This window comes from Chiroxiphia lanceolata, chromosome 4 (genome assembly GCF_009829145.1).
Source record: "Chiroxiphia lanceolata isolate bChiLan1 chromosome 4, bChiLan1.pri, whole genome shotgun sequence".
Lineage (NCBI taxonomy): Eukaryota > Metazoa > Chordata > Aves > Passeriformes > Pipridae > Chiroxiphia > Chiroxiphia lanceolata.
Window position 1 is genome coordinate 48,665,935 of NC_045640.1, and position 25,110 is coordinate 48,691,044.

Consider the following 25,110-nt stretch of genomic DNA (forward strand, 5'->3'; position numbering starts at 1 on the left):
CCTGTGTCAGGGAGTAGATTAATGAAACAAAGAAACACTCTGCAAGAAGTACCCCTTTTTTTGCATTCATTTTACAAAAATATGTTTTTACTAATATATTGCAAAAATGCAAGTTTGCTGACCTCCTTCAAATCAGCATTTAAAAACTTCTAGTAAAACTTACTCAGGCTGCATGTGTCCAGCATAGGTGCCTAAATAACTTTCGAAAGTTCTGCCTTTCTGTACAGATTTTAATGCCATTTAAATCCTGCATCCAAAAAAATTACATTAGACACCTTCTTCAGACAAAAATTCTTTTTAAAAATTGGGCTTAGACATGACTTAAGTAGAAATCTCAAAACACAGAAGTGTATTAGAAGTCAAAATTCAGAAAGCAATCCTTGAGAATTTCCTGAGAATTAGAATGCTGCTGCTCAGGTAGGTTTGTAAATCCTGTAAGCTAGGAATTTTGATGCCTTTACATCTTATAAAATCTGGTCATGTAGTGAAAAAGATGTTTCCAAAAGTATTGTCTATTATCAATAGTAATTTTAGATTTTTAATAATACAATCCAGATTAAAACAATTAGAAGCATGTTAAGAATTTCTGCCCTTTTTCAAAGTGGTAATATTCTTGTTGCAGGATTGCTCAATGTTTCACCTTTGGTGATATATCTGTTTTCATTTTTATTTAAAAATTAAATTAGCGTATAGAAGCATGTCTACTTATCTGAAGCTGCTTTACCTACTCAGGTTAAGATCAAAATTTCTTGAAAGAATGGCACTGGTGACACATTCATAAGTCTCTTTTAGACTATTTCACAACATGGAAGGACACAAAACTTAAATGGCACAACTGGAATTTTTAAAATCTCGTTGTGTTTTTTCATACTCAATAAGTAAAAGAACAGAAGAATTTTCTTTCATCTGGTGGAATAAAGCTGATGAGAGATTCACATATTACCTTCACAAAACTGTTTATTTCTACTTAAAATAAAGCCAGTAGGACATTTACACCGATGAGTCCTTGAGTCTGGCCTGTAGATTCTTCTTCTGCATTTTTCTTTACTCAAATCACAGATTCCTTTTTCTGAAAGAACAAATAGAGTGTAAGCATAATGGACTTCTTACCATATCAACCTTCAAGTAGAATGATGATCACAGATGTATTTTCTTCTCAACATCTGCTTGCTCAGCCTGAGGAACTTCTTATCAACAGAAAATAACTTCTATTATTTTCTGTTGCTAAAATCGGGCCAAAAAAATCACTGTAAAAATGAAAGTCCTTGGAAGACTAAGAGTAGGTCTGTGCAAACGATCATTTCCAGCTCTACATCAGCACAAGCAGATCTAGAGAGAACCTGAAGTAAGGGATGGTTTGATTTGGGTGCATACCTATAGTGACTATGAAAGGGAAAACTGTGTAGCAGGTTTCGTGTGCCACCAGACCTGCACAGTAGTATATATTGCTCCATAAAATGCTCAGAAATAAGAGAATGACAGAGAGAGCACACATGCAAAAAAAACAGAAAGAGAGACGAGAGAGATTTTTAAAAGACAGATAGCATATGAAGACTGAGAAGTATTACCACATTATTACTCACATTATTTAACAAAAAGAAGAGCTGGACAGATGATAATGATCATATGTTTCATTTGGACAAAAAATAGTAGCACGGTCTAGAGAATCTTTGTACTGGAATGGATCTGTGAGAAATACAGGTGTTATAAATGCCAAACTCAGATTTAAAACACAGAATCTTTCTGATTTCTAAGAAGATATTCTCAAAGTTTCTTCAAAGAAAGCAGAAAAAAGTGCCCAACAGATCCCTGTAAGCCTTCCTACTTCTGCTTCACAGAAAAAGCTGCTCAAGTATCCTTTATCATGGGAAGGAGGTGTACTGAATATCATTGATCTGTTAGAAAATATACTTTAAAGAATTCCAGAGGCAGTCTTTGAGATTTTGAGGCAATTAAGATATTTTATTAGCAATTAATAAAAGTGTGATGCTGCCATACCAAAGTTGTTCAGTGGGGTTACAGCAAACCCATAGCTGAATTAAAGCTCTTCTCTGTACTTATGGGCACTGATCAATCCAGGGAAATCGTTTGAAAGAGAAAGGGAAGAGGGTACATGAGGAATTTCAGTAGCAAAGTAAATAATTCAAATTGCAGTAAAAAAATCAAATCATCTCACTTGCACACTTCTCATTAGTTCCCTTTTCATCTGAAGGAATGCACTAGTTATCTGTTTTAAAGAAGGCTTGATAATTCACAGTAGACGCTACACTGCAACATACGTTTTCTTAGCTTGTACAGAGCATCCAATTAGTCTAGGTATGCTTTTATCTCCACGTTTCTCTGTTGTAAGATCAGCTATAAATCTCATTTGAACTCCAGGCTCATTAGTCCTCCTTTCATCCCCGTTCTTACACTGGATAAGCTAAGCAACATACATGTAAAATCCAAAAGTTCATCTGGATTCAGCCTGTTAAGCTTCTTTCTACTCCATCACTTCCCAGACATTTTTACAAGAAGTTATTTGGAATTTAAAGAAAGGCCTACTGTTGACAACACTTACTGTCATACAAAAATTTGCTGAACATTGGAAATATAGGGGTATATACTGCAAGGCATTTGAAAATGCTGGTATATATATTATATATATATGTATATATATATATCTGTGTGTGGTTTATATATAAATAAAAGTGGGGAAAGCCTTTTTGCAGTGGAAAGATAAACACCAGAGCGCAGAATGCTCTGGTGGAAAAAGTGGAGTTAATCTTTGGAGAGAAGAATAAAAGCTAAGTGCCCACAGTCAATGAAAATTTTCGATGAAATGCTGCACATTCTTGTGGAGAGGACACGTAACACAACCGACAGTCCCTGAGGTTCAAGAGACTACCTTTCTTGGTCATGGTCTCTTCCTCTCTATCTTCCTGCATAGGTAAACATTTTGACAGACACCCAAGGAGACCTCATAAGACCTTCTGAATCTCAGTGTAACAACCCTGTGATGTGTGGAGATGCTGCTGTCTGCACCACAAACATATCCTACCCTAGTTACTCTGTATGAGAGCACCAGATTTGTCAGTGCTTCTGTTTGCCAGGATGACCATTTTCCTCAAAGTAAGCACACAACAGATATTGCCTCTGAATTGATGCTCCCTGTCCTTATAAGTGTAAACTTGATTTCCAGGAACACTTTATCTTCTGCATCTCAACAGCTCTTTGCACTGAAAACAAAGTATTTAAAAGGGAAAATTTCCTTGAAATTTTGATTTTTCCACTCAGATCAGTCTTCAAAATGAGAGATGGCATGGTACCATATGAAGCTGTTGGCTGGCATGCAAAAAGACAAAGCCTGTTTTATAGTAGATATTTTAAAATAGTTCAAGAGAGATATTTACAGTTTCATTTTCATTACAAACAAAAATGAACACTACATTGTCCTCATGTCTTTATATCACTTCAACCTCTGGGAACCCCTGGACATCTTCCCTTGGGAGTTCTGCAACCATTGCTCAACAAAGAAATGCCTCTATGCTGTTTTCCTGTCTTTCTTATCCAAGCAAAACTGGTGACAAAAGCTATTCCACCAAAGTAAGAGTGCTCTGTCTGCTTTCCAGAGAGCAGAGAATAAGACATTATTTCCCCTGGACATCCCTCACTTCTTACTGTCTCAACAGGAATCCTCAAGGGAGGTGAGCTCTTGATAGTCAACTACCTTCATTTTTGGATCCACAGCGAAAGGCAGCCAGATGACCAACTCATATTGGAATTTATATCAGTTAAAGAGACTTGAGGCTCTTATTCCATAGCTATTATAGCAACTTCAAGTCTTTCTAAGACAGACTGACTCTTAATTGAGCCATTTCACAGCAAAGGTGAGACATCCACAGTATCACTTGTAGGACATACTTCATGCTTAAAATCCTTCAATGCCCAAATAATCAGAGGTGTTTAAATGCATATTAGATTAAAACTTTCAGAATTAAGCAGACATTTGATAAAGACAATATAGGCGGAGGATTAAAAAGCTGTGTGCTTTTTGCATTTAGCAGGACAGCATAAAAGTACCTTTGTATAAACAGAAGGATGAGAAGGAGAAAGCCACATGTATATAGAATAATGAAATCAGTGGTTTATGTTTGGTACACCTCCAGCCTGATACTCAGCTGGATTTACACACACCAAATGGAACTGTGGATCACTGAAGTTAAAGGAAACTTTTTCCTTTACTTCAATTAAGCATGGAATTTTGCTAAAGAAAATTATTACTTTAGAGAATCAGAGTGTATGACATAGTTATTCTCACACATACAACTGTACCTTTTCATTTTACATACCCAAATCCTGAGAATCAGTTCTTGCACCTGGCTGTTTAAAAGGATGTACTATTTTTATCTCCACTGGTGGAAAAAATGATGGCTTCAGGCTAATTGTGACTACAATTTTTCCAGTATATTTGTTGGCTCTCCATATCATGCCAGATCTCAACTCTGAGTAGTACAGGTGCTCAGCGAAGAGAGACATACCAAGCAATTGATGTCTATAACAAGAGAAGATAACGCAAAGTGGCACATTACTATATATTTACTCACTCAAACATTTTCTGAGCATCTAGTTCAGTCAAATTCACTGTAAATAACCTTTCTTTGTATTCTTATATATATATATATATATAGTATTATCTTCTATATATGAGAATCAGATGAGGTGCAGAGACATTCCCAAAATAATGCATCACTCATAACCCTGCAAATTTGTAAAAAATAAACACAAAATGGATAACCTGCATTTCTCACAGGTTTTATGAGCTATTGTTCAGGACTGACTCAGTTGGAAGAGAAAGCTCAGGTATCACCCCACTTCTGGTGAACCCAGCAACTAAAATAGACACTTGCTTTGTTGAAGGATGTAGATCAGATAAGTTCCACCTCTTCCCAATACGCAATGCCTGCTCTGACTGTCCAAGGAAATCAAGGTGGAGATGGAGAAGTAAGAGCAGGGTGTTCTGAAATCCATCTTCTGCTGCTTCTCCTTTTGCAGGAATGTAGTTTCCATTCACGGGTCAGTTATAGCAGCTAGCAGAAACCACAAGAAGGCCCAGTTTTAAATAAGAGAGAGAGCAGAAAAATACTGAAAGAAGTAATTCTGTCTTCCTCTTTCCAGCACATAATCCAGGTGGAAAACTGAGAATCTAGTTTTCCCAGGCTAAAGGGAAAGTGTTGATGCCCTAGTGAACAACAGCCAATTCAAGGGAGAAAGGGGAAGAGGATAAGGAAAAATCCAGTGTGATTGCTGCCAACGTAGGGAGAAACCAGCTTTGCACTCATCATATGCAAATGGAGTGCTGCATATTTAAATCAGCAGGCCAGCGAAACCACATATTTTTCTCATTCTGCTGTTGGCAATCCCTATTACACATGTGCCAATCCAGCCCTACCAACAGACACCACAGTGACACAAGGTAACCTTTCCCGAGCACCTCACTGAACACATGACCAGCACAGAGCACCTGTAGCCCTGCACAGCATGGATGTCAAAAGCACAAGGTCTAACAGCCCCCTCAGCTGTGCTTAGCCCCGGCATTGGGGATCAGAGGGGGACAATTCTCTTACACAGGACAGTTTCCAACACATCTGCTGATGCTTGCTGGAGAGTCTGAGCACAGAGCTGAGCCTCCCCACCCAGCAGCTAAGGATGACAACAGACTCAGAGGAGGAAGAGAAAGACCTGATCTAGTTCAGTCTCTTCAGCACAGCTCAGACACCTGAGCTCACCCACTGTGACCTTGGCTAAATCATTTAATCTCTCCTTTTGGCTCTTCTATCTGCAGAAAAAGGCCACTAATAAACACTCAGAGAGGATTTCTAAGGATTAAGTTGTTATCATTTGCTAAAAGCTTGGAAGATGGAAAGTATTGAGTGGCAGTGTTATCCTTACAACTGTGACTTTTTTCATTTTCCTATGATTAATTTTAGATTTGCAGTTACATGCCATTTGCACTACACTTCATACTCCTCATGTTATGAACTGACACAATAAAAGGAAGAATGAGGAAGAGAACTTAACAGCACCCCTGAAATGAGTGTTTTATTTCTGACAAGCTGAGGAAAACTCACCGAACAGAGCTTTTGAGCAAACGAACATCTCTGCCATCATAGTCACATGATCCAATATGGGAAATCTCTTTCCGGTGGTCATGTTGGATCCAGTAGAGCCTTGTGTCAACCAAATCTAGTGAGATGGCCTTTATTTTTTCTGTGGTTCTTAAAACATTTATCGTATCACTTCCACTGAGGGACACCCGGTGTATGCTGGAAACTGTACCATCTGAAGACCAAAATAACAGCCTGCAGGCAAGAGAGGCATGTTAAGAAAACAAAACACAAAACCACAAAACTTACCTTTGTACAACCACATCGCTTCTACGCACTCCTTGTTTAGTTGCTCCTGTGTACAAAATTTCTCGGTGTGGTCCTAGAACTACTAGTACTACTAGAGATACTAGAATTCTCTCATGTAGGTCAAGCAGGAATCAGCCCAGCTTAACCACTATTGTCTGTCTCTGCTTTGTTCAGCCATGCAGTCAGACAGGGAAACTGGAATAACCTCTCAAGTCTATGGGGAACACCTGCAAACTTGAGGAGAGGGAGGTCTTTGAGGCAGATCTGCATTGCCCTCTGCCCCAGGGGAGGAATCTACCTCTGGAATTTCTAGTTGAACACACCACTTAAGTACTTAACTTAAAAACAATTTCTATTGTTCTCATTTCTATCTTTCTGCTGCTAATAGCAGCCAGTCTATGCTGTTATTAAATTATAACACAGTCAAAATACAGCTCCAGTACTCAAACCAGTTATGCACTGCAGCTAATTGTATGTCAAGATTTTCGTAGATCAGAACTCAGATTTACTGATGTGATTAAGGGTAACAGCAGTTCTTCCAAAATAGCAACTTATCCCTAATTCATGTGTATTTTATTTTTTAATGTTTGGGTTTAGATTCTTTCCTTGGGTTTCTTGTGGACAAAAATTCTGAGAAACATCATTGTTTTGACCTATCATCATAAAATTGCTGGATTTATATGCACAAAACAATGTAGCATAAAACCACCTTTACTGTGTTTACGTTTATAATTTTTTTAAGGGCCCCAAATATACTAGATCTGGCAAAGGACTGTATTAAACCAGTAGAAAGAATCAGCCTCTGCCTCACAGCTTTTCCTCACTGTTACAAAGTCTATAGTAGTGACAGGTATTAATGTATAAGTGAAAACATGTTTCCAGAAGGTCAGTCCAATTTTATTCTGCCATTTTTAAACAGTTTTTTACTTGCATTTCTCTAGCACCTGTTATTTAAGAAATATCACTACTCTGAAAGTTTGGACAAATGTAAGGATTCACTTTTTACAGATAAGAAAACTAAGAAACAAAGGAAGCTACAGTCTCTGTGCACAGCTTTTGCAAATCAGTGTAGGAATAGGATATGTTAAGAATAAATAGAAAGACAGAAGAAAAATTAAGATTAGAAAACAGCTTGAGTAATTCCCAACCTTTATTGTATTTGTCATCTTTAGACTTAATCCTTATTTTTTGGCATTTCTAAACACCATTAAAAATGTAAAACAATCTATAGCAATAATTATATTATTGCTCCTAAAACAAAAATCCTATCACTGGTAATAGCCAGACACATATTCTAAGAAAAACTCTGTTATTAGTGTATCACATTGACCTCCATTACTTGAGAGTTGCACATGTTTGGAGAAAGACATTGCTAATGTCAGATTTAGTCCATGTTTAGGCCTGTGCATGTAAACATACTGGGGATTCTCTTTCACGTCACAATAAAAATAGAGCCCTCAATAGTTTTCATACAAGCAAGTTGCCATAGGCCATAAAAATGATGTTAGATTTCTTGGACTCTACTTTCTTTACAGTTTATTAATGTCTTAGTGGTCTCCCTGTTAGCACATGAGTACAACTTTGATGCACAGTGAATCACACCTAGGTGAATATCCACACTTGAGTCTCCCCAAACTTTTACATACATTCAGCAAATACATCCCTATAATGCCATTTGTAACATGTGTTTCAATGGCGTTTGAGAGTGGGTGTGAGGACTGTGAATATTTCCAAGATAGATAAACGCTACATTGAAAAGTAAATCAGGAAAAAAAAGTACACAGGCTGATGTCCAGGCCTTAAATCCCACTCAAATGGCAAGAGTCTGAAGAATATTAGCAATGCTATCACCATGGGCATATGCCTGAAGGGCTGTGATATTGGCATCATGGAGATATGGTAGGATGGCTCCTATGACTGGAGTGTTGGAATGTAAGGATACAGGATCTTTAGGAAGGACAGACAGGGGAGACTGACTCTGTGTCAGCAACCAGCTGGAGTGCATGGAGCTCAAATTGGGGATGGATGAGGAGCCAATGCAGAGTTTATGGGTCAGGATTAAAAGGCATAGAGGGTCAGGTTACATTATAGCTACAAGCTACCTGACTGGGAAGACTGAGTGGATGTGGTCCTCTATAGGCAAATAGGAGCAGCCTCACATCCACAAGCCCCGGTCTTCACGGGGGACTTCAGGCACCCTGATATCTGTTGGAGGGACAACACAGCAGGGCATAAGCAATCAAGGAGGTTCCTGGAATGTGTTGATGATAACTTCCTACTCCAAGGGACAGAGGAGGAGGAAGAGTGTTCTATGTCATCTACCTGGATTTGTGCAAAGCTTTTGACACTATCCAGCAAGACATCCTTCTCTCTAAACTGGAGAGACGTGGATTTAACAGATGGAACACTCAGTTGATAAGGAATTGGCTGAATGGTTACACTCAGAGAGCTGTAGTCAATAGCTCAGTCTCCAAGAGGAGACCAGTGGCAAGTGGCATTTCTCAGGGATTGGTATTGGGACCCTCTTTGTCAGTGTAATGGACAGTGGGATTGAGTGCACCCTCAGATAACTTGCCAACAACAAACACCAAGCTGTGTGGTGCAGTCAATGCACTGTAGGGAAGGGATACCATCCAGAGGGACCTTGACAGTCTTGAGAGGTGGGCTTGTGTGAACCTGATGCAGTTCAACAAGGCCAAGTGCAAGGTCTTACACCTGAGTCAGGGCAATCCCAAGCACAAATACAGTCTGGGCAGAGAGTGGGTAGAGAGCAGCCCTGAGGAGAAGGACTTCGGATGTTGGTGAATAAGAAGCTCGACGAGACTCAGCAATGTACACTTACAGCCCTGAAAGCCAACCATGTCCTCGGTTGCAGGAAAAGAAGTGTGACCAGGAGGTCAAGGGACATGATTCTCCCTCTCTGCTCTTTTGAGACCCCACCTAAGAAGAGCATAGACTTATTGGACTGATCCCAGAGGAGGGCCACAGAGATGATCAGAGGGATGATCAGAGGTCTCTTATGAAGAAAGGCTAAGAGATATCGGGTTGCTCAGCCCAGAAAAGAGAAGGCTCAAGGGAAACCTTATAGCATCCTTCCAGTAGCTAAAGGGGGCTTACAGGAAAGATGGAGAGGGACTTTTTGCAAGGACATGTTGTGACAAGACAAGGAAGAATGGCTTTAAACTGAAAAAGGGTGGGTTTAGATTGAATATTAGGAAGAAATTCTTTATTGAGAGGGTGGTGAGACACTGGAACACATTGTCCAGAGAAGTTGTGGATGCTCATCCCTGGAAGTGTTCCAAAACCAGATTGTATGGGACTTTGAGTGACCTGGTCTAGTGAAGGGTTTCCCTGCCCATGGCAGAGGGATTGAACTAGATGATCCTTTTGTCCCCTTACAATCCATTTCTGTGATTCCATGAAACTGCAATCATAGTACCTTGCATATTTGGAGTCCATTTCAACGAAATTACTAATCCATTTAAAATTACCTTTGTTCAGCATCAATGATAATCCTTGTGGGATGACCAACATCTCTTAGAAGAACTCGACGTTTCTTCCCATTCATGTCTGTCACTTCTATGGTTCCTTTCTGTCTATTGGCCCAGAGGATGTCTTGATTTATCCAGTCAATAGCAAATCCTGAAATGCCTTTGTCTATGTAGCATAGTCTCTGCAAACAAAAAAAAAAAAGAGTTGACAAGAGGTATCCTGATGACTACTCCAAACTTGGCTTTCATTATAGGGAATAAAATGCCAGACTGAAACTTTCTATTTCATTCCTTTGCTTGCTTCATTTTCTTTCAGATCTGTAGCTATTTCTTATTCTTTCATCACTTTCATTTGGTCTTGGTACTTACACATACCCCCCCTGAACAGAGAGACACCCTGCAAAAGGAGAAACTGTTCTGTTCAAGAAATACACTGAAGTAATCTTTTCGTTACAACTTTTTGCATTTCACACACTATGAAGCACCCAGACTTGTACTATTACATATGGAAGACTTCCTAACACACTGTTGCTGGTCTCTGATCCTTAAAAGTCGGTGAAAATACATCAGTGAAGACTCCGCATGAGTACACGAACACAGGCAATCTCTCTCAAACAAAAGAAGGCCCTTACACCATTAAAGTTCAGCCACAACAGCCTGTCTGCCCTTCTTAATCAGATGCAGTGAACTGCATAGTTTTTTCTGAACAAAGGATGAAGTGCCAAAAGAAGCATTTATGCAACCATAGAAACCAATGAAAGGTTTGAGAAAAAAATGAGTAGGAATTGAAGCACATTCTTCTCATAGCATTTGTGTCAGATTTTGTTACAATAATCTGGAGGACAAAGTTCCATAATGCCAGAGATTAATTTAAAACTCATATAAACATTAATGTCTACAAAGCCTTAGTTTGTCTGAATTGTCTTTCCTTCATTTTTAACTCTCCTTCACTTGATCCACGGAAAATACTGAATGTACTAAATGTGAATGCCAGTAAAACAGCCTAGATTCAGGATCAGAAGTATTACAACAGCAAAAATAAAATGCTAATCAATGAACAGTAAAGGTAGAATTGTACCTAAGGAGCAGGTGGTTTCCACAGAGGGTTTTACACACTTGAAGAATTCCAGAGAACTGAGTACTCTACCTCTTGTTTTGTGCCATTCAGGTGAATTCTTTGAAGTAGTCTCCTTTCAGAGTCTACCCAATACACTTTCTCTTCTACATAATGAAAATCCATAAGTGTTGATGGACCAGTATCAGCAACCAATCTTTCATGATTGGTCCCTTCAGTGTCAATTCTAAAGATGGCATTTCCATGGCTAAAAAGCAGGAATGGTGCAGGGTCTGGTGTGGAGAAAACAAAAAGAGACCAATTAATTGATAAGAATTGCATTTTTGCTGCATTAAGTTCTCATCAGTAATATACTAGTCAAAGAGAAACTTCAGGATCTACCTATCTCATATTTTAACAATATTTTTCCATTACAGAGATAGGTGTATCACAGAGAAGCAATAAGATATAAATGTAATGATCCTTTCATATGTAATATTGAAAATTAGGTCAAAAATCTGAGTTAGGAAACTGAGACTGCAATGGTTGTTACCACTAATCCCAAATCCTACAGCCTAGTCAGAGGTCAGAACATGCTTTCCAGCTGAGGCTGGAAGAGTTTTGTCATGGATGTGTCTCCAGGTAGAAGACCACTTCAAATTGTTGTGCTATAGCAAGAATTTATCGCATAGAGGTGGCCTGGAGTCTCACTTTAACTATTTAAAAAGGAAAATTAAAGATTCTAATACAGGGCAAAGGAAGAAGCTAAACATTGTAGATGTTTCTTATGCATACAGAGGGTTGAAAGAAAACAAAAGACTTGTACTTAAAACTCAACAGCATCAACTCCTTCCAGACAAAAACTGTATTCATACTGAGTGAAGGGTAACTTAAAATACATTAAAATAAAAAGTGCTCCAACTATGCCCCAAATTCTAGAAAAGCAACTAAGGTTGAAAATTATGAGCAACTAGGATGGTCCCAATACCCTTGACGCATCCTTAAACCAGGTGATATGTATAGAAATACAATTAGTGTGACATAATGATTGGGGCTGCTGATTACACCACTCCAAGTTTTGTCAAATCCTTTGTTATTTTTAGGGTATCACCATAGAGTACCATATCACCAAGAGTTCCCTATCACCAGTTTTCTTGCACATAAATTTTTGAAAATTAAATTGGTTTTATTGACCAGGTTCATATCTTTTTTAACTAAATATCTTTACTGTTAGCATGAAACCCAATGCTTTAAACTCAACAAGTAGCACTTTACAAATATTAGACAGATGCTCTGCCTTCATCATAGTTGCAAAGTTGTTTGACTCAACTCCTTTCAAAGTAGAGGACTGAGACCAATTTTGATTTCTGCAAGTGAACAAAGTTCTGACAAGCACCCAAGATGTAATTTTCTTTTGTTCCCAGAGGGGAACCCAGTGAAGATGATCAGCACATTGTTTCTATACTAACAGAGTGGTTTGCATCTCAAGTTTAAAGCTATCACCCAATTATAGCAGCTACTTCTAGGATTTTAATGACTCCCTTTTTTCTGCTGTTATTTACACTGAGCAACCCCATGTGACCATATTTGAATTATGAAGATTTGCTTCACATAAATGGTAAATGAATAGTAAAGTGTAGTGAGATTGATTTATCTAAGGAATTTGGCAGCTGCAGTGCCTGCATTTTTGCCAATTAGTTGATCAAGAGCATTTATACACTTTGGTTTTGTCCTTTACATTCTCTGAATTTCCTATCAGGTGACTATGAATGAGGGCTGTCAGTGGAACAGGAACTGAAACAAAATTTTTTTATTGCAGATTTGCGGTTTAATGATCAGGTAAACAATATCTGCACCAAAGAGCTTCCTATCTTTAAAACACAACGGTATTTCACTTGGTGCATCCCCCAGAAGGGTTTATACCTAGCATAAAGGCTCCTTATCCATCACAGTATTTCCATCAGTCACTTTCTACTGTTGCTATAAATATTAGTAATAACGTGCTAAAAAGTTAAAGTCCTCCAATATGAAGATAGGATTGTTCTTTGAAAGATACCTGTGCACAAATGGTGCAGTTAAGTAGTATGTTTGTTTTCACTTCAGTTCAGAAGTGAAGAGTTCACAAAAGATCTGATTTTTAAAAATAGGAATGTTCTATTTAAGGGACCAGAGATGTTTAGGTAGGACTATAAAAAATCCAGTTTGGGTTTTATGAGTCACATGTAGCTGATAATTATGAAATTCTAGGGGTAACTGAAGTAATTGTGTTGGTGGCAGTTTGGGAGCTATATGGAATATTTTTGGTTATGTTCATGGTCCCAAAGGCTACGTGCATAGGCACTCAAGTCTATCTCCTACTTCTTGGGTCAGAAAAATGCCTTATCACATCCCATCTCTGCATTAGCAAGAGTCTCAGGTAAATATTAGTAAAAAAAAGAAAACCTGAGATTTTGCATCAGGAAGGAGCTGTGGCATATCCCAGACATGAATCAAAGCCAGGCATTTGGGAAATCAAAGTGGAGAGGTGAGAGGTGTACTCCAGAGCACTCCCACCTCATACTCTAGATGCAAATATAGGGTTAAATCAATCAGTAAAATCCAACTTGATTTTTTTCCTAGGGTAGCATTAGTTGAGGGCAAAATGAAAGTTATTCAAAGGCCACAACTGTGAATATTTTTCTCTTAGAAGAGCTAAAACCTGTTAAATTTAAATGCATCTTCCACATTTAAAAATCAATTTATTTTTAAATAGCTAAGGACAGAGCAAGGGAGAGAAATAACTTACAGTAGCACTCATGTTTTTTAAGACACTGCTGATGGATGAAACCAAAAATAAGGGCTTCCTGCTTACAGTTTCACAGCACTGTCCCTAAAACCTAGACACACTGGAAAGACATCAACACCACTAGACTGAAAGAGGCTAAGGTAGCAAAATCTTTTGTACTGTCATGTCTTCTTGGAAGTAGTTAAAATGGGATAAGGGAGTTTACAGTTCTGAGCACGCAGAGAAGGCTAAACAGGAATTAATTGTTTAGTTTTATTTGTTTCCATATTTTCATATTTTCATTCATCTTTTCACCACCATACTTTTCATTCTTCACCATCACTCTTCTGTGGCACCCACTTTTGGCCTTGCCACTTACCCACAGAGTAGAAGAGACAGGGTTTTTTATCAGTGAACCAGAGCACCCCAGTCGCTGTCCAGCAGGGACCAGCAGGCATGGTTCACTTTGAAAAATAAAGCTAACTAAATCTCTAAAGCTCTTTTTCAGTCATCAAAAAAGAAAGTGACCTTACCATTCACATAGCAAGACCGTTTGTCAATATCCAAAGAGTAGCCAGGCAAACAAGAGCAGACGTAGGATCCTGGAATATTGATACAGGTTTGGCCACAGGTTCCCAAACCACCTTCAAGGCACTCATCAATATCTGAAACAGGCATTTGAAAAAGATCAGGAAAATTCAGCTTGGAAGAGCAGCATGAGCAAGGAGAAAGAGTACCTTTGACATAGTTATCTAATAATAAATTGGTCACAAAATTTAATATCCCGTCATTAAAAAAGCAAGATGAGGATGGCTGTATTCCTTCATGCATTGGTTTCTGAATTATTGTTTTGTCCATTGTCATGCTCACACTGATTCTGGAGAGCGTTGGGGTTTTTTTGAGCTTTCTTTGACGTCTAGGGAAATTACCCTTCTCCCTTGTGTTTGGGCACTCTGGTCTCTAATTGCCCAAACACAGGGAACAGACTTGTCTTGATTTGTGTTAGTATTTGCTATGCAAATGCCGCTCGCAGCTGCTTCCGTCAATCTTTATCCCTTTATCAACAATAATAATTTTGCCAACAAATTAACAGACTTTGCAAAACAGCAAAGCAGCAGACTGCCACAGCACTGAGTTCAATGTTGAGCTCATTTTGGTTTGAGTCAAATCTCAAACACACATACAAAACACTAAAACTCCCACTATATTCTGACAGCAACAAGCCCAAACCAAGGCAAGAAGCAACTAATTAGAAACTGGACTTTCAACTGGCAGATTAAGCTAGAGCCTTCAGAAATTAAAAGATATTTGATGTATTTATGGTGTTTTATCAGCGTTGAGGCAGTAACTGTTAATTAAGTCCTAAATTAAGGAATTTATTTTTCAAAAAAAATATTACTACTGAGGAGCATTGTTTACAGTAAGGGGAAAAGAAATTAATCCCTTTGGCAATACCACGGAAAATTGTCCCACAAAACTGAGATAAATTTTAGTGCCTACTGAAAAAACAGATGCAGCTTTCCAAGGTACTTGACGTCTGGCAGTACCATATGCTGGCATATTTCTTATATACTTTCTTCAACTGTTGTGAGGGCTGCTATAAGGAGCAGCTGCTTCCTTGCCCAAGTACTATTAGATGTCAGTGGCTTTTGTTCTGGGTTTTATCAGCTGACTTTGCATATGCAGGAATAAAAGAATCAACAAATTTTGTTTTAACGAGACACATTTGATTAAGTCACTAAAGGACATTGATTTATAACCAAAACTAGGACTGTGAGTGTCATGTGAGAATTCTCTTAGTTTAAAGAAGGGCAGAAATGGCACCTTAACTACAAGGAACAGCAATTTAATCAACTCACCAAACTTTAAAAGAAACTTTCTCAGTAGCTTAGGGAGAGCTAACCAACTAGATCTCTGATATACCATGGTTCTGGGTCCTGTATCCTTTAACTGCTTTAAGAAACTACATGTATCTGAAGTGTTTTGGGGTTTCTTCTCTGTCAAGTATCAAAGTTGTTAAAAAATAATGTAAATGCTTTACAGTCACCTAATGTGTCTGTACAGACTAGGGAAAGTTTCATATTGTTTTTAGAGTTTTCCCACAACTTTATGTTCCAAATAGCAGAGGAACTAATTTGGCAATGCATGAAATGTAGTCAGAGCACATGCAACCGATTTCTGTTTAACGGATTACGAAGGTAAAGCAGAAATATTTTCAGCAATGTAATTCCACGAAGTACTCTAATTCTAACCCACAATTTTCTTCAAACAATCAGCTTTCAGGAGAATATTTTCCCTCATGTATTAGGATTGTACATTCCATTCTCCACAGCATTAAAGGAGTAACTCCTCCAAATCCTCTCTAAAAAGGTTTGACTGGCTTAGAAGTGTTAATGGGCTACAGAAACCACAAGCTCCAGGTCACCATTTTAAAACTAGATATTCCTAGCAAACATTGTCTGGATGGCATTAAAACTAAAGGCCTCTCTGATAGCCCATATGGGGGGACTTTGGTGAGCTCAGATCATTGTCCAGCTGCTGTAGGTGCTAGACACAAAGACTGGTTGTGTCTCTCTTGCTGAGCACTGGTTTTCAACTCACGTACCTGACTGATTAAGCCATAGAGTTAACCTGATCTAGTCACCAGTGCCACAGCAGGTGCAAGACTGTGTTGATAAAGGCTATAATGTAGTTTGTGTTAGTCAAAATACTTTTATGACAGTAGTAGCTTTTAAATGAACTTGATGTTATTCCTCTGTGGAAATCACAAGTACGGGTGACAAAGGCAACTGTGAAGATGTAAGATTGCTAAAGAGAGAAGTTGTTTGATTAAGCTATGTGAAACACTGCCAAGCTATTAATCAAACACAAAAAAGAGCACATTAAATAAGAATAAAAAAAGATAGGCCTGACCTACAGATTGTATATGGAACTGCTTTCTCTGAGAAGGATTTGTGTTCATACTGCATAGAAAGCTGACCTCTTACCATGTTAGTGGGCATGAAAATTCAAATCAAAACACCTATAAACACAGGAAAAAATACTGACGTGGGGAAAAAAAACTACTTCTGTAAATGGCAGTGGTCAGATTATATTGGTATGCTTTTTGTATTTCTCAGATATAGGTTGTTAAAGGAACTCAGAAAATTAGAAGGTGTATACAACAAGGATAAAAAGCCAGATTTGAATGTATGGAAAAGTGCTTTTCTGTGAGACACTTAAAGAGCTCAGAATGCTCTTTGTAAATACGTTTACAAAGAAAAAGTAGCATATTTTCTAAAAGATACTCTAATCAGGAACCATTAAACAATGACTGATGGCTCAGAACTGAAGCCAGGAAATTCAAATTCAGACATTAAATTCAAATTTTAACAGGAAGGGAATTCGCTAAGGGAACTAGCTATCCAGAAAAACCCTGAAGGCATGAAAAACATCACAGAATACTCTAAAGTCAGGATCAGACTGGGAAGACATGCTTTAACCAAGCACAGGTTACTGAGCTACATACCAAGGTAAGAGGACAACGACCTTTTATTTACAGGATGGATTTTCCAGCTTTATATGAGTGTACAAAACAGGAAAGAGCCTACTCATTGATCAGGCTACAAGAATTTACACTATCTCCCCAGTAACTGTACTTGAAGAGAAGATTTCAGGGTTATTGACCTGTCCATTTTCATCATCACCAAAACTCACATAATCAAGCAAATCCCACACATACTGAAAAGCCATCCCTCTAGCTGAAGAACAGCTATCATGGAGGAATAATAACTGCCCAATAAAAGGCCAGGGACACAGTGGCAGGTCAGCCACCAGAGAATGCCACTTCCAGTGGTAAACAGGAGGAACCAAGAGACACAAGAGACACAGTGCTATTGTGAAATACACAGCAGCACTGTGAATGTTTGGTTTTTATGGAATCTACAACAGAAGGGGATCCTATGCTTAACACACTCTCTTCTTTGCTTAAAGTACAAACAAACAAACAAAACCCAACCCAATCAACCAAAAACACCAACCCCAAAATAAACGGAAAAAAGAAACAGAACAAAGCTGTTTCTTAAGATTTAAGAGAACTCAATCACAAAACCATCCATCAGGTGTAACTAGCAGTACTTTCATCTGCACTTTTAGTGCCAAAGGAAAGCATGGAGTTGCATCCTGCTGTAGTTGTTTTACGTGTCCTGGCAACCACATCCCCCAGTGGGAACTTTACCCTGTGAAAGAAATCGGCTTAGTGAACACAAAAGCTGTCTGCAGTGCCCTGACAGCCAGCCCTGAAAGAAAGAATGAGGTTCTGCTTAGTTCTCAAAGGCTTCTTTATGCAAAAAATGCCTTGAGAATCAGCAAAAACGATGAATCATGTCATCACGATGTTGGCAGCTCTCAATGACTTTGCATACAAATGTACTACTTTATTGAGAGTCCTGAGAAAGGCTCTGGTTGCAGAAGGTTGAACCATTAGTATGCCTGTCAGGGATACAGAGAAACCACAGTGAGCTAGAACTTGCATTTCATTATGGCCCCAAACACTTACATTATATACATATATATGTGCAGATACATTCACTCAAATAACCTCACACAAATTTAGTTCCTGTCAAATTGTACTGGAGATTAATTCAATCCACTATATCTAGCACCACCATAATCTTTTCAACAAAGTTGAAAATGAAATTTTATCTGGGTGACAAAAAAAGTAGCCCATCCCTTTTATGTATTTTGTTTAAAGCATACAGCTCAAAGAACAGAAAATAGCTAGAAATGGAAAAAGATATTCCAGCTATCAGCAGACCACAATAAAATAGATGATGCGTAGCTCAGTATCTTTTCTCTCCGCTTTTAAATGAGTCTTAAAATACAACCTTATCACACAATTTTTGAGAGGAGAGAGGTAGTGAAGTGCTCCCATACTATGGTAAAAAATACAATATGAATACAATAAGGTGGTTATCAACTCCTGGACTCTTTCAGCCCAGAGCCACAGAGATGATCATATCACAGATATGACAGCAAGAGTAAGCTCATTATTTATCAAGTATAAAATAGAATCAAATTTAGAATTTAAACAGAATTTAGAAACCACTCATAGATATCTCAAAGAGAAAGGGCAAAAAAGATCTCCAGGAACTACAATATCTTTTTTTTTTTACTTCTGGACTCCAATCTCAAGTGTTTGCTCACTAGAATGAAAAAAAAAAAAAAGTTTTATCTTCAAAATAAATTCCATGTGTAAATTAGTAACTACAGTATGGATCTCTACTTCCCGGATCATGCAACTTTCAACAGACTATTATTGGCTTGCCTTTCAAAGACCAAGTTCATGAGGCATCCATCAAACGCTGTCATCCAGCTCCCTTTAAAATCAGATTTCAAATTAGATACTAGAAAGTAATCAGTTTGTTTTTAAAGAGAATAACTGCTATTTTCCACTGAAGAAAACAATGAGTCTTGTAGTATTAGTTACTGGCCCTGGAGTCTGCCCCTTAGCCCTTTTCAGTATTAAACATCATGTGATGTGTGATGCCATTTCTGTCCTTTCTTGTAATATATTTGCCTCTTTCCTATTTTGATCTGAGTTTTCACAGCTGAAGACAGTATTTTTCCGCATTCAGCTGGATCCAATTTCCAGATAATTCAATGTGAATCCTCTCATGAATTGGTCTCTGGGTTCAGACCCATGCTCAAGAATTTCTGAATACTATTTGGTAAAAATACCAGCATCTTCCCCAAGGCAGCACTATGTGACGTGAGCTAGCTGGAAGACAACTACTGAAAACAAGGAAACAAATATGCCTTGACTGCAGCTCTTCTGAGACACAGAGGGAAACGGTGGCAACTTATCAGGTTTATCCCTGACACAACAAGGGGAGAAAAAGTAGTTCCCCATTTCATCGGCTCTTACTGCTCCTTATGAGATGCTTGCAAAGAAAGGAGAGCTGTGAACTAATAAGGTTTTGGCATTTCATATTTCTCAGAATACAGCCAAGAAGTTTTAACAGCATATCGTCAGAAGGCTGTATGGAGCAAAGTGAAGCCAGGATTTAGCTAATTAGGGTAAATTTAAAGATGTAAAACAAAGAGTAATAACTTAATATTACTCATCTCCAGTGCTCCACGGCAGGAGAGAGGTGAACAGTAAGAAAGAAAAGAGGAAAACTTGAGACACAGAAAGAAGTATCTGACCAAAAGAGCTGACCTAGATAGCTGCAGTTGTCACCTTCAATTGCAGGCTCTAGCTCTGTTGGAATGTGCAGCATGTTAGTCCTGAAGAAGTGACAAGGACTGAGCAGTTAATGTCAGGATCTGGTAGAGATGTGCAGAGTTTAAGAACCTATGATTAGGCAAAACTTCAGTACTGTGGGTTTTGGTTTGCCTTCTTCCAAGACTTTTTTACAATACTGTTGGGTTTTTTAAAAATAACTATCTTTCTTCACTTTTAAAACTTACATAGTGAGTATTTAATGTCAGCCCTGAAACCAAAGTACACCTCCAGTGTTGCAGTATCCAGAAGACAATATACTTACCTAGGGTAGCCCAAGACTAAAAGGCGTTAGTGTCTGCTCTAAAATTGATAATGCAACGGGCTGTTCTAGGGTCTTCTTCAGATAAACAGTGCCATGTGGAAAACTTTTTTGGTTTTGAGTAAAGAAAGAGTCTATACAATGTGACAGAATAAAAAATACTGTTGTTAAAGTGGTATTTCAGGAGGACACAGGCAACAGATTCCAACAGGTACAGGCCCATCCCCTGGTGTACCATGTACGCTTACATTGTCAAATATGCTGGAAATCAAAGCTCTCCTGGGATCAACTATGCATATGGTTTTTTCTTTGTAGGCTCCTTTGTAGGTCAGACCATTTTTCTTCAGCGGTAGAAGATTCTATGTTTTTACTGGGGTCTAATGAGGCGAGTTATTTAAAGGTGACTGAGTCCCCAGTCCTGATATCAGCTTAAAATAAATTATTAATTCAAAGTGGCAATGTCAAAAAATGTAGAAATGCTTCCAATTCTACCATAACTTGTCAGTAAATTCATGCATTCATTCACCAGACTAGTGTTGTTCTGACCTTGTGATCTCTTGCCTCATACTTTCTCTCCTGTAAACCTTGCTGTTGTAGGACACAGCCCCTCTGAAAAGTCTCTCCTCTCTTGACATACAAAGTCAGGATTCAAATAATCTCTCTTAAAATAACTGCATAAAATTGTGTGACATTTAGGGTTAGATTTCATTATACTTCCACAGGATGAGCAGGTCTTTGATCTTTGAATATCCAGAGAAATAAAAGGAACTAATTAAGAAGTGAGCTATTTAGCAGTGTAAGAAGAGCACAGCCCAGACCTTTGTCTGTAGTGGCAGTGTGGAAAACAAATCTAGAAAAGCCTACACACTTTCTGGTAAATCACCGGTAACAGAGAGCAGACACCTCCTCAATTCAGGGTAGTACTTATGGCTGGCAGGTTGCCACCAGTCACAGATGATTAAGAATATTTTACAATTGGTGTATCTATTACAGCTCACCCAGAACGGTGGCCAAGCCACCATCAGCTTGCTGTCATTGTTCAGAAGTCAGTGGTATGAGTCACATCTCCCACTCACCACTTTTATCCCCAGTATTACCTTCAAAGCCTGCCTCCAGCTTCCTCCCACTTGCTTTCACTGCACCCTCTGTCTCACATAGTTATTGAACCAGAATGTCATACGTCCAGTCTTCTGGTCAGAACACCAGTTGTGTATCCAGTACACAGAGGAAAGAGCCAGGGAAACCCCTTACACCAAAGCATCCTTCAGTCTTACAGTTCATGTCAGAATTTCACCTTTGCTTAATCCCCTGTAATGCAGTGGTCTGTAATTGAAAAATTACCCTAACAAATCTCATTTTTCACTTATTCTATGTCATGGAATTGCTCAGAGTATGTCATAGTAATGTTAGCTTTTATGCAGAAGATTTCTTCTATTACCATTTTTTTGAGAGTTTGCTGAGCTACTGTTTTGGTGCTTTACCTAGAGTCCTCCATTCATACAGCAGCTAATTTTCAACAGAAAAGACATGCAGGGCAGGTTATGTCTTGATTAATGAAATAGCAATGTGCATCAATATGCGAAATATGTTCATGAAATAAAAAAATATGTCTTTGCAGCACTTTGCATGCTAATATTTAGAGCCCTTTTTTGGCTCTAAACAATAGCCAATCAATACCCTTCATCTCAGCAGGATTCTCCCGTTATATGTGAGCTCTTAATTGGGCAATTCCGTAATATAGAAGTCATAACTAATGAACATCCTAATTACCTTGTGGTAATTAGTATCTTGTGTTAATAGGTACCTTGTACCTATTAATGAATAGTATCATCTGTAGGAGAGGCTGTGTAAAGTGCAACAGCTGCTAAGGATATGTTGTATACACTGCATATATTTCAGACTGAGGTTTCAGACAACCAGGTCTAGTCTGGTCCCACAGACTGAACAGCCATTAACAGCAGAGAGGGTAGATGCTCTTTTACAGGAACACCCCCTGGTTTAAGTTTGCCTAAAGGGAATCCAGTTTGTGTATTTTGAGTGCTTTTCAATGTGAAACAAGCATAGTAAGAGGTGGTAATATGGAGATCAATTTCAGAAGTATGCTTCTTATTTAAATTGAAGCATCAGTGTGGAAGCACCCTAGGTGCGTTTGGCTCTGAGATAAACCTTCAGTCAGGTTTATAATTTGTACACAAAAAATTCCTAGCTCCTCCTCTCTCAATATGACATCATTTAACATGCATACTTCTATTTTCTGCTTACAAGATGGTATTTCTTGGCAGAATGCACAGAGGAGGCACCTGTTATTACATCACTAGAATCACGACAAGAACTGAGTCAGAGCCCAAGAGCCAAGAGAAGCCCAAGGAATCTAAGGCAAAAGCATTAAATCCAAGTATTATGTCTGTTTGCTTGAATCCTTACAGAGCATTTCCTTATCTCCTTACTGCAAAACCCACAACTTCATTGGCTCTGGATTTCTTAAAAAAAATTGGACCTCAGGGTAGCAGGGGAGGGAGAAGGGTTCTGTCATTTTTTTGTCTTGAACTTTGTAAAGAATAGGAACCTGCATTTTACGTGCTCCAAATCGCTGGAGGTGATTATAGTAATATCAGTGTCATACATTTCACCCAGACTTCAGTACTACAGTATCAAGCACATCTGCAATTCATGTATTGTATGAGATGTACTAATATGAACACATCTACATGCACCAATCAGCATAGGAAGAATAGTTTTTGAAGTTATCTAACCCACATCTAAGTGTATACTAATGCATAATCAATAAAATACTCTTTCTATACGCATATAGAAATAAAAAACCACATCTGTACACAAATTTTACATATATAGAAGCATGAATACATGCATGCACATGTACTGAAACTACAGAGACACTGAAAGCTATAGCAAGTTTTGTGCACTAGAGAACAGTTCAGATTTCTTAATGATCATATGAAAATGTATCCTGCTTCCTAATACTTAAACTGACAGACAAGTGCTGATTTCTGGGGGAAAAAAAATGAGCTCTGTTCATTTTGAGAAGCAACAGATATTGAGAAGCTGATTTATCAGTTCTGCCAGTACAACACACAAGCAATCTGTAAAAAAACTCCTTGAAAATTATAAAGCTAAATTGAGAGAATACAAATGCAGTTTTCTTTATCTGAGAATGTTCAGCAACTTACCTATACAAACAGAGTTTTCAGGCTTTAATCTGTATCCATTAGGACAGTTCCAGTGCTGCAGAGCTGAGAGGCTGACAAAACCAATTTTAAAAACCACCGGCAAAAAAGCAACAAGGAAGGGAAACATAATCTTGAGGGTTTCTTTGAGCTGTCACTAGAGAAAAACTAGCTTGTATTCAGTCATATCCAGGACAAGATGAACATGTGCAATCCTAAAAGGTTTCTGCAATCTCCCACTTTACACTCAGACATCTTATCACAATTCCAAGTTTTATCTTTGCCTTGCTTTTCTTGTCACTTTAGACCTTACTGCGTCTGACTACAACCTTGAATAAATTCCTGGGAGATTTCTTCCCTGCACACATCAGGGCTTTTTTTCTCTCTCTCTTTCGTTTCTTTTTTTTTTCTCTTTTGGAAGCCAAGTATGAAATGCCTGACCCTCCTGCCACAAATTTAACACAGCTTAAAAGCAATGCTCGCAAGGATCATTGCAAATTTCCTTGCAACAAGCAAAGCTGCTGTTTAAGTCCTAAAAATTGGAAAACTCTTCACCACATCTCTCAGTGGAGTACAGGCAGCGAGATCTCCAGGTACTGTCCTTCTCGGAAACACAGTTGCTTTTTACATTCAAACTTGGACGGACTCCTCTTTTCTTTTTAAAGCTCTGCTTGCCCCACCTCTTCTCTTTTTAGTACCACTTGAGTGAACCCTGTGTTTGCAAATAGTAATGTGGTCAGTTCCTTACTACAGGGAACTGAGCCAGCATGCAGATATCCAGCCACCCGTTATAAATACAGTCTCTTTAGAAAAGCAGCCCCTCCTGCTTGAGAAGTACCTTTGGCTTTCAGCTAAGTTTTTTTCCTCAGGGATTTTGAGTAGGTTTATATGATTCCTGTTCAATCATGATTAGCTGCATTCATTTTAATATCATCATGTGTTATACCACCAGAAACAAATTTTGTCATCAAAATATTTCATGCAAAAAGGAGGAGGTGGGGGGGAAGAACCCCTCTGGTTTCTCTGATATATTTCAACTGGAAACTCAAATCAGCTTAAGGTCAAGTTCAAATCTAGGGTATGTGTTTGTAATTCCAAAGTTGAAACCATCTCTCTCAGGTCTCAGTTTGGCCTTTGTGTATTTCCAGGGAAATACCTGCTGTCAGAGACCAGGGCAACGTGTTCTGACCCTGCATGTCTCACGGATGTTGCAGTCATTTGTATGACAACTCTACTGTTGGGATGCAATGCTCTTTTACACCTGTTCCACTGAGGTATAAAAACTAGACAAATTACCAGTGCATTAAGCTCATAATTCTTCAGTATTGAAAAAAATCTCCTTTTTCCCAGTCCATCAACCTAGATCAGCAAAGCTCTAGATCACAAGCATAAGTTTGTGCTTATAAGAGTTGCTGAATTTTGAATGTCCTGAGATTTAAGCAGGTGTTTAAATGGTTGATTGAGCCAGCCTTTGTCGAGCTAACTGCTGTGAGGCATTCTAGGTTTGTCACTTTTTTCTTTCCTTTGATTTTTTAAATTTTATTTCTGCAGCGTTGTGCTAGAATAAATACTAACACAACAGTTGGGTACAGCAACAGCATCAGATGGTAACCTACAGCTGTACAAGTTCCATCTGTGGGAATTCTCCTTCCCTCCCTTTCTCTCCCCATACTTATCTGAATCAATAAGAGTCCAGA

General features: G+C 38.5%; 1 protein-coding gene across 2 annotated transcripts in view; it reads right to left on the reverse strand.

Annotated features, from left to right (window-relative positions):
* EGF (epidermal growth factor) overlaps positions 1 to 24,045 on the reverse strand; it is a 58,733-nt gene extending 34,688 nt beyond the window's left edge. For both annotated transcript variants that reach the window (XM_032686325.1, XM_032686326.1), the window contains exons 1-7: positions 23,417 to 24,045; positions 14,238 to 14,369; positions 11,034 to 11,233; positions 9,887 to 10,068; positions 6,111 to 6,341; positions 4,332 to 4,534; positions 944 to 1,069 (exon numbers count right to left, since the gene is read on the reverse strand). In XM_032686325.1, coding sequence (XP_032542216.1) covers positions 944 to 1,069; positions 4,332 to 4,534; positions 6,111 to 6,341; positions 9,887 to 10,068; positions 11,034 to 11,233; positions 14,238 to 14,369; positions 23,417 to 23,543 — 1,201 coding nt within the window. In that variant the 5' untranslated portion in view covers positions 23,544 to 24,045. The remainder of the gene's footprint in view (positions 1 to 943; positions 1,070 to 4,331; positions 4,535 to 6,110; positions 6,342 to 9,886; positions 10,069 to 11,033; positions 11,234 to 14,237; positions 14,370 to 23,416) is intronic.
* Between the last annotated feature and the right edge of the window lie 1,065 nt (positions 24,046 to 25,110).